This window comes from Rutidosis leptorrhynchoides, chromosome 10 (assembly GCF_046630445.1).
Source record: "Rutidosis leptorrhynchoides isolate AG116_Rl617_1_P2 chromosome 10, CSIRO_AGI_Rlap_v1, whole genome shotgun sequence".
Classification (NCBI taxonomy): Eukaryota; Viridiplantae; Streptophyta; class Magnoliopsida; order Asterales; family Asteraceae; genus Rutidosis; species Rutidosis leptorrhynchoides.
The window spans coordinates 241,937,221-241,948,432 of record NC_092342.1 but is presented as its reverse complement, the minus strand read 5'-3'; the positions used below and the strand labels follow the sequence as shown (position 1 = coordinate 241,948,432).

Genomic DNA, 11,212 nt, shown 5'->3' with positions numbered 1-11,212 from the left:
CTACTTGAGTTACCTCAACAACTCGCGTCTGTACATAACACTTTCCACATCTCGAATTTGAAGATACGTCAACACCTCCAACTGCTTAAAATTTCGGGACGAAATTTATTTAACGGGTAGGTACTGTAGTGACCCGAACTTTTCCATGTTTATATATATTAAATGAAATTGTTATTTACATGATTAAGTGTTTCCAACATGTTATGCAATCAAACTTGTTAAGACTTGATTAATTAAAATAGGTTTCATATAGACAATTGACCACCCAAGTTGACCGTTGATTCACGAACGTTAAAACTTGTAAAAACTATATGATGATATATATATGGATATATATATATAGTTAACATGATATTATGATAAGTAAACATATCATTAAGTATATTATCAATGAACTACATATGTAAAAATAAGACTACTAACTTAATGATTTTGAAACGAGACATATATGTAACGATTATCGTTGTAACGACATTTAATGTATATATATATCATATTAAGAGATATTTATACATCATAATATCATGATAATATAATAATTTAAAATCTCATTTGATATTATAAACATTGGGTTAACAACACTTAACAAGATCGTTAACCTAAAGGTTTCAAAACAACACTTACATGTAACGACTAACGATGACTTAACAACTCAGTTAAAATGTATATACATGTAGTGTTTTAATATGTATTCATACACTTTTGAAAGACTTCAAGACACTTATCAAAATACTTCTACTTAACAAAAATGCTTACAATTACATCCTCGTTCAGTTTCATCAACAATTCTACTCGTATGCACCCGTATTCGTACTCGTACAATACACAGCTTTTAGATGTATGTACTATTGGTATATACACTCCAATGATCAGCTCTTAGCAGCCCATGTGAGTTACCTAACACATGTGGGAACCATCATTTGGCAACTAGCATGAAATATCTCATAAAATTACAAAAATATGGGTAATCATTCATGACTTATTTACATGAAAACAAATTACATATCCTTTATATCTAATCCATACACCAACGACCAAAAACACCTACAAACACTTTCATTCTTCAATTTTCTTCATCTAATTGATCTCTCTCAAGTTCTATCTTCAAGTTCTAAGTGTTCTTCATAAATTCCAAAAGTTCTAGTTTCATAAAATCAAGAATACTTCCAAGATTGCAAGTTTACTTCCAAGTTTTCTAAATCCATTCCAAGTAATCATCCAAGATCAAGAAACCTTTGTTACTTACAGTAGGTTATCTTTATAATATAAGGTAATAATCATATTCAAACTTTAATTCAATTTCTATAACTATAACAATCTTATTTCGAGTGGAAATCTTACTTGAAATTGTTTTCGTGTCATGATTCTGCTTCAAGAACTTTTAAGCCATCCAAGGATCCTTTGAAGCTAGATCTATTTTTATCATTTCCAGTAGGTTTATCCAAGGAACTTGAGGTAGTAATGATGTTCATAACATCATTCGATTCATACATATAAAGCTATCTTATTCGAAGGTTTAAACTTGTAATCACTAGAACATAGTTTAGTTAATTCTAAACTTGTTCGCAAATAAAAGTTAATCCTTCTAACTTGACTTTTAGTATCAACTAAACACATGTTCTATATCTATATTATATGCTAACTTAATGATTTAAAACCTGGAAACACGAAAAACACCGTAAAATCGGATTTACGCCGTCGTAGTAACACCGCGGGCTGTTTTGGGTTAGTTAATTAAAAACTATGATAAACTTTGATTTAAAAGTTGTTATTCTGGGAAAATGATTTCTATTATGAACATGAAACTATATCCAAAAATCATGGTTAAACTCAAAGTGGAAGTATGTTTTCTAAAATGGTCATCTAGACGTCGTTCTTTCGACTGAAATGACTACCTTTACAAAAACAACTTGTAACTTATTTTTTAGACTATAAACCTATACTTTCTCTGTTTATATTCATAAAATAGAGTTCAATATGAAACCATAGCAATTTGATTCACTCAAAACGGATTTAAAATGAAGAAGTTATGGGTAAAACAAGATTGGATAATTTTTCTCATTTTAGCTATGTGAAAATTGGTAACAAATATATTCCAACCATAACTTAATCAACTCGTATTGTATATTATGTAATCTTGAGATACCATAGACACGTATACAATGTTTCGACCTATCATGTCGACACATCTATATATATTTCGGAACAACCATAGACACTCTATATGTAAATGTTGGAGTTAGCTATACAGGGTTGAGGTTGATTCCAAAATATATATAGTTTGCGTTGTGATCAATACTGAGATACGTATATACTGGGTCGTGATTTATTCAAGATAATATTTATCGATTTATTTCTGTACATCTAACTATGGACAACTAGTTGTAGGTTACTAACGAGGACAACTGACTTAATAAACTTAAAACATCAAAATGTATTAAAAGTATTGTAAATATATTTTGAACATACTTTGATATATATGTATATATTGTTATAGGTTCGTGAATCAACCAGTGGCCAAGTCTTACTTCCCGACGAAGTAAAAATCTGTGAAAGTGAGTTATAGTCCCACTTTTAAAATCTAATATTTTTGGGATGAGAATACATGCAGGTTTTATAAATGATTTACAAAATAGACACAAGTACGTGAAACTACATTCTATGGTTGAATTATCGAAATCGAATATGCCCCTTTTTATTAAGTCTGGTAATCTAAGAATTAGGGAACAGACACCCTAATTGACGCGAATCCTAAAGATAGATCTATTGGGCCTAACAAACCCCATCCAAAGTACCGAATGCTTTAGTACTTCGAAATTTATATCATATCCGAAGGGTGTCCCGGAATGATGGGGATATTCTTATATATGCATCTTGTTAATGTCGGTTACCAGGTGTTCACCATATGAATGATTTTTATCTCTATGTATGGGATGTGTATTGAAATTTGAAATCTTGTGGTCTATTATTATGATTTGATAATATATAGGTTAAACCTATAACTCACCAACATTTTTGTTGACGTTTTAAGCATGTTTATTCTCAGGTGATTATTAAGAGCTTCCGCTGTCGCATACTTAAATAAGGACGAGATTTGGAGTCCATGCTTGTATGATATTGTGTAAAAACTGCATTCAAGAAACTTATTTCGTTGTAACATATTTGTATTGTAAACCATTATGTAATGGTCGCGTGTAAACAGGATATTTTAGATTATCATTATTTGATAATCTACGTAAATCTTTTTAAACCTTTATTGATGAAATAAAGGTTATGGTTTGTTTTAAAATGAATGCAGTCTTTGAAAAACGTCTCATATAGAGGTCAAAACCTCGCAACGAAATCAATTAATATGGAACGTTTTTAATCAATAAGAACGGGACATTTCATAACACGGGCACATAAATCATATACATACATACATACATAAAAATTCCACTCACCTTTGATGTCTTGGCAAGATTTCCAAATAACATCTTGTAACTTCAAAGCGAGTCACCTAACACAATTAATTCTCAATTAATACACATAACAAGTTGGACTTTCCACCAACTAACCTAACTAGTGCATTTATGACCCAAATGGGTATTTATGTTCAACCCTAACCCAAACCCTAACCATTTAACACTAATCAAGTAAGAAAATGGAGAATAGGACTTACCACCACTATCACCACGAAGCTGGTGACTAGATGAACAACTTTACAACGCGAGGTAAGACCCGAAAATAGCTTCTTCCTCCTTTGCTTGAGCTCTCTCACTCTAGGAATCACTCTCTCTCTATAATGAAGTGAAGAAGATAAGGTTGGTGTAAGTGGAGTAATGGCTCCACCAAAACTGATCTAGAGGCCTTCAATTCGTTCCAAGAGTGAAAATACCAAAATGCCCTTTAAAAATATCTAAAAACCCAAACTGGCCCGTCAGTGCTTCTGGACAGTGTCCCGAAATCTGGACGGCATCCCGAAATCTGGACGGCGTCCCCTCTTTTGAACTTGGACGGCGTCCCAATGGTTTGGACGGCGTCCCAAGTGCTGAACAAAACAGGATGTTACACGCAATCTTGGAATTGTAAACAGAGTTTAAAACAACACGTTCCTCTGCATCATCGCTATCACTATCGCGATGTTCAACAACTAAGCGATCAACCTGTGATCTGGAATCATTCAACGGCCATAAGTAAGTACGTGGTATGCGAGGTTTGCGACCATCTTTTCCTTATGAGGTAAGGCTTAGTGTGTCAGCACAAATACTAGAAGTATCTAGCTAAAAGTGGGAGAATGTTGACGATTGATGTTTACCCTCTAGAAATAATCCCTACAGACCCGGTACACAGATATAGAAACCTGTGGGGTGGCTCAATCAATCTTAGTCCGCTGAGCGCTGAGCTACTAGCTCGATGACTTCTAGTGAGAGAAAATACTATGTGAGAGAGAAAGGTGAAATCTCTGGTCACAAGTTATCTGAGTGTCTGAATGTTTAAAATGACGACCCAAGGGGTCTATTTATAGTGATAGATCCACCGGAGTACTCGGGGACACGTGTCAGATGATGCTTCATTCTGTTATTCGTGATCCGATATTTATGCTGGATGTGATGCTCTCCGGTCAGGGCTTAAGCGCTAGGCGGCCTTCAGGGCTTACGCATGACGGAAGCAGCCTGCACAGCGGAGAATGCTGGACGGGCAGTTTCACAAAACTGTTGTTCCCAGTGTTCCTGATGCTAATTTCATGAGAATATTATGCCTTTATGCGTGTATACGATAGGATATACCATTAAGTCCCCCCAGTTTAATGACTTAAACTTCAAAAAAGTTAAAGTTATTAAACTTAAAATTTGAATTGTGAAATAGGTCGATTCTTGGGTTTCCCGGGAGCAATAGGCGCGTTTATCGAATCAATTCTGACCATACACGTGTGTGGTTGAAAATAAAATCCCCAAAATTACCATCAACCACAACTGACATGTCCTTCTTCCTTTTTAACTGCCAAACAACCCTAATCGATCTTTTACTTTTACAGCTTTTTCTTACCAATCTTCATCTTTTACAATTAATATCTTTTTCACTTCCCGTTTCATTAAAACCTCAATGGCGACCATAAAAGACGTTACAACTACTCGTAGTTTAGTGAATGACAATTATTTGGCACTGCTATTGCAACGTTTTTCAAGATTAGCTGGTGCTGAGCTGATAACTCCCTCAATTAATGCTAGAGCTTGTTCGCCACCTCCTGGCAAGGTTGCTGTCTATGGCTATGCATTTTTCAATTATTGTTTGCGACTGCCGTTTACACCATTCTTCTTAGAAGTTTATAAGTTTTACGGAGTTGCTGTTGGCCAATTTGAACCAGCAACTATTCGAAAAATTCTCATATTTGAGATGTACTGTCATGCGAGTAAAATAGTGCCATCTGTTCGGATATTTTGCTCTTTGGTGCGCATATCATCTTACGCAAAAGGTTGGTTTACATTCAGTAAAGTTGATGGATTTTTGAGACCTGCACTTGATCATCCCTGTCATGATTGGCACCATTCTTTTATCTTCATAAATGAAGATGCAATTGCTAACAAGTACTCATCTGTGCGGTTTTGGCGTAAATACATTCATCCCGTATCAATTACATTTCCGAGATTAAATAGCAAAGAGAATGTTTTGTTTAAAAAACTAAAAGCCGAACAAATCAACGATGTCAAATATGGGGAACATATGCTTTCATTGACGTCCGTAAGCGAAGATTGGGATATCACGCAAGGCTATGCTTGTATTCTTCTTGGGAGAAAGAGTAAGAGTTTATTTTTGCCATGTATGCTAATAACATGCTTCTTTCTGTTTATCCAACTGACCACTTTGACTATTTAAATTTTGCACAAATTAGTCTGCTTACCGCCATGTGCTCGTCGTCTTATTCACAACTTAAATTCACCACACAGAAATTTATTGACGATACTCCCATTCCTGAAAAAGGATGCTGCAAGGGAGGAGGAAGAAGAAGAAGAAGAAGAAGAAGAAGAAGAAATAGACATAGGTATGAACCGAATTGCTTTTAGAGAATGCCGTGCCTCGGGTAATGAGAATGATAACACTGAATTATGTGAAATACTAAACCAAAACCTGAATTTGTTTTCTTTTAGACCCAGTACTAGTGGATTTTATAATCCAAACCCTGCTTTATACGTTATACCACCTTTGAAATCTTGTGAGTCTTATTGGAACTCTTTTATAAGTAACAATTTCCCTTTATCTCCAACAGCTACTGTATCACACCAAGATAATATACTAGAAACTTTTCCGCCTACCGCCAAGAGAAGAAGAACTGGTCAAAATGTTCCGTCATCCGTTCAACAAGAAGCTGACACTAGCTCTTCTTAAAAACAAATTATTCTTCCCAATCTTGACACAGATGTTCTTTCTTCCTTTCTAAAAGGACCACCACACTCTTATGAGGGTTTCATGAACTACTTGAATGCCATGGTATGTCCATCACTATCCTAATTTTTTAGTAACCTATCTGGTGCAGATGCTAAGAAGGTTAAAGCGCAAAGTATTATCCTTAATATTGCTTCTGGGCTAAATGACCTTCAACGCTTATCCGAATTTGAGAACAATGAAATTACCATGAGTGAGAAACTTTTCACTGAAAAGGAGAAAATAACCCAGCTGGAACACGTGGATACATCCTTAAAGAGGGATTATGATACGATGAAGAGGAATTTTTTGAACTGCTACACGCAGATGGGAGAATTTAATAAACAAGTGAAGGAACTATCTCTTAGAGAAAAACAACACTTGAGCAGGATTGAGGAACTAGCAAAGGAGAATAATGTTATGAAAGAACAGCTTAAAGCAAAAGAAGAGAATGAAAAACGTGTGATTGCTGGGATTCCTACTCTTGTGAACCGTATTTTTAACTGTCAAGCGTTATCTAACAGGATTTGTGAGTTTGTCCGCCTTGCTAAATCTGCTGAACGGTTGAGTTTTTTCAATTTTATGAAGAGAAAACTACCAGATCTTCCAAATCCTCCGCCTGAAGTAATTACATCAAAGATCAATGAAAATGTTGTCATAGAAGCTAATGCAACCGGTGCTTTAATAGAAAATATGAAATTTTCTGATCTTGAAAGTCTTTGTAAAAATCCAAATGTAACCATGGACGATGTATTAAATTATACCCATCAAAATGAATGAAATATTATGCTTTTACTTATATACGCGTTGCATGACTTTTAATATTGTATTTGCCGTAATTGCTATGAAGATGCCTTAGTTGATTAACACATTCTGAGTTAAAAATGTACAAGATATTGATATTTTACTTTGCAACCACTATGCCTTCTAATATTGAAATCATATTTTTCGTTATACGCTTTCCGTCATTAAATTTATTAGGAAAAGTTGCGAATTATCTTTGCCGTCAAATAGTTTGCAGGACGCCATAGTCCATTATCCATTTTGCTTTGTATTTCTGTGTATAAGTTTTGTGTCATGACATTTGTAGATTCGCTTTAACGCTTCGATGCTTTAGTGAGTTCTACATGTCTCACTATCGATACAACCATTTTGAGCATGATTTCACTTCTACCACCGAAAGGTTATCTTTCTTCTGCGGGTAGGGATGACACACAGCTATGTGACACCTGGGCTAAAAAATCCTTGGCCAGATAAAATTTATGAAAGATATTGCCATAAGAATAATTGCTGTTATTCTTATTCAAAAAGAATTTTTACATTTATGACTATATCTCATGCATTTGACAGGTGATCAAGTTGTCCATGCATATAGCACTACGCAAAAAATTTCTTTAAATTCATTGCATTCCAAGCTCTTTCATATTACTCACCGGATGGCGCAGCAAGCATGTATGACCCGTTCTAATTTACTTTTGTGACCTTATAAGGTCCTTCCCATTTTGGTGCCAGTTTTCCAAATTAAATTTGCCTGCTTGCTTCGTTATCTCGCAACACCAAATCACCAACTTCAAATTATGTATGCTTCACTTTTTTGTTGTAATATTTTGCCATCTTATGTTTGTGATCTGCTTGTCGGATGGCGGCCATCAATCTTCTTTCCTCTAACAAGTTAAGATTTTCCCTCAATGTTACAGAATTGGCTTCAATATCAAATGCCATAATGCGTTGTGTTGGAACACATATTTTGGCTGGTATCACTGCTTCTGTACCATATACTAAACTGAAGGGTGTTTCTCCCATGCTCCGCTTTGGAGTTGTCCGGTGTGCCCATAGTACATTTGGCAGTTCGTCTACCTAACCGGTTTTACTTAATCCTAGATGTGTCTTAATGCCAGCAACAATTTCTTTGTTAGTAACCTCCACTTGCCCATTCGCTTGAGGTTGAGCAACAAATGTAAAGTTTTGCTTTATTCCTAGCTCTTCACACCAACTTCGAAATGGATTCTCTACAAATTGCTTGCCATTGTCACTGACTATTTCATTTGGAACCCCATAACGGCACACAATATCATGCCAGACAAACTTTTTGACATTTTCTCCTGTAATCTTTGCTAAAGCCTTCGCTTCAACCCATTCTGTTAAAAAATCAATTGCTACCACCAAGAACTTAGCATTACAAGTGCTTCTATTGAATGGTCTCACAATATCATCGCCCATTTGCAGAACGGCCAAGCGGATGATACTGGTATCAAGTCATACTTCGGAAGACGCTGAACGGTCCCATGCCTCTGACAGTTCTCACATGTTTTTATAATTTCTGTAACATCTCGATAGAGGGAAGGCCAAAAATATACTTGTCGCATAATCCGTGATGCCACAGTACGGAAGCCGGATTGTTGAGAACAAACTCCTTCATGCATTTCCTTTACTACTTTCAATGCTTCATCATTGGTTAAACATCTTAACAACGGACCATTGTAAGATTTTCGATAAAGAGTACCATTAACTACTTCATATATTGGCACCGTTACTTTTATCCTTCTGGCTTCCGTCTTGTCAATGGGTCGTCCTCCGTCGTGTAAATACCGCAAATATGGAGTCATCCAAGTTTCCTTAGCATTTTCAACTATTGCCACGATTGGTTTTTCATGTATTGATTTTTCCTTAAGTTCCTCAACTAACACTCGCTTGTGCAAATGATCAAAGGTTAAAGTAGCTAACTTGCTTAAGAAGTCAGCCTTCTTATTCTTATTTCGAGCGATTTGCGCGACCTCTAGGTTATCAAATTTCTTTGAAATTGCTTCTATCAACTTTACATACTGCCTCATTGATGTATCGCTTGCATCAAACATTCCATTAACTTGCTGAGCCACAATTTGATAATCAACATATGCCCTTAGGTTTGTTATACCCATTTCTACTGCTATGCACAAGCCAGAGAGTAATGCCTCATACTCTGCTTCATTGTTGGATGCATAAAAACAAAGTTTCAATGCATAAGTATACTCTTCCCCATCTTGACTTGTTAGAACCAGTCCTGCACCTGTTCCTTCTTCACTTGAGGCCCCATCAGTGTGCAATTCCCAAACATGTTGTTGTGGTGCCATTTTAGTATCATATTCCACTTTTTCATTTGTTTCCAGAAGAAAATCTGCCAATATTTGTCCTTTCACCGCATTTCTCTGAGCAAAATTAATTTTATATTCGCCCAACTCGATGGCCCATTTCGCTAGACGGCCAGATGACTCTGGACGCTGGAGTACTTGCTTCAACGGTTGATCTGTTAACACCAAAATAGGATGACCTTGAAAATACCTTTGTAAACATCGTGCAGTATGCACAAGGGCATAAACCATGCGATGAATTGGTGGATAATTTATTTCACTGAGTTGTAATACTTCGCTCACAAAATATATAGGCATTTGTACGCCATTACGTTCTGCAATTAAGATAGAACTAATTGCTTCTTTTGAGACAGCTAAATACAAAATCAAAGTTTCTCCTTCTATTAGCGCTGTTAATGTAGGTAATGTTTTTAACAATTGCTTGACTTCTTGGAATGCACCTTCAGCTTCGCCGTCCAAACAAAATCTTTTTTATTTAGTCAACTTTTTAACACCTTCATGAATGGAAGCGACTTTTCAGCTGCTTTGGATAAAAATCTTGTTAATGCTGCTAAACATCCATTTAACCTTTGAATGTCTTTTTTGCTTGCCGGCGATGTCATTTTTCAATTGCTTGAATTTTCTTAGGAATAGGTTTAATACCTCGTTCTGTAAAAATATGACCTAAAAATTTTCCTTCTTCCACGACAAACGTACACTTCTTAGGATTTAACTTCATATTGATTTTTCGCAGAGATGCAAAAGTCTCTTGTATATCTCGCAACATTTTTTTCTTCAGTATGACTTTTTATAACGATATCATCCACATAAGCCTCAATGTTTTGGCCAATCTGATCCTTGAATGCCATATCAATAAGTCTTTGATATGTTGCTCCTGCATTCTTCAAACCAAAAGGCATTTTCTTGTAACAAAATATGCCTTCCGTCGTTTGAAAAGCTGTTTTATCTTCATCCTTTAAGGCCATAGGTATTTGATGATACCCCTTAGCTGCATCTAAAAAACATTTAAATCGGTATCCTGCCAATGATTCAACCTTCCAATCGATTTCAGGTAAGGTATAATTATCTTTGGGGCATGCTTTATTGATATCTGTGAAATCTACACACATCCGCCATGAGTTGTCCGGCTTCCTTACCATGACCGGATTTGCCACCCACGTCTGTTATTTGACCTCTCACAAGATTCCAGCATCCACCAAACTTCGTACCTCATCACGGAGGAATTTGCTTCTTTCTGGCGCCATGCCTCGCTTCTTTTGACAAACAGGATGTATATTAGGATTCACATTTAACCTATGTTCTCCAACTTCCCTTGGAACACCAGTCATATCAGACGGTTGCCATGCAAAGACGTCTAAATTCGTTGCCAAAATGTTATATAATCTTTCCTTACATTCCGTAGATAACGTGTGCCCAATTATGATCTTTTGATCTGGAAATTGTGGATTTGGCGAGATTGACCCATCATCATGTATGATTGGCTTAATTGTTGTTTTTGTTACTTGAGAACACTCAATTAATTTCTTCCGTTATACGTATAGCATTGCTATTCCGCCAGGCGTTGGAAATTTCATCATGCCATGCACGGTTGACTTCACAGCCCCAAACGTCATTAAGGCAGTTCTTCCCAAAATGATATTGTATTGTGAATTTTCTTTTACCACCAAAAACTCTATGTTGGC

General features: G+C 35.9%; 1 protein-coding gene across 1 annotated transcript; it reads right to left on the bottom strand.

Annotated features, from left to right (window-relative positions):
• Positions 1-8,259: 8,259 nt before the first annotated feature.
• LOC139870910 (uncharacterized) lies at positions 8,260-10,132 on the bottom strand. The gene is made up of 3 exons (XM_071858673.1): positions 10,098-10,132; positions 8,906-9,996; positions 8,260-8,540 (listed from the first exon to the last, which is right to left on the bottom strand). The coding sequence occupies exons 1-3, from the start codon at positions 10,130-10,132 to the stop codon at positions 8,260-8,262; spliced, it is 1,407 nt and encodes a 468-aa protein (XP_071714774.1).
• Positions 10,133-11,212: the final 1,080 nt, after the last annotated feature.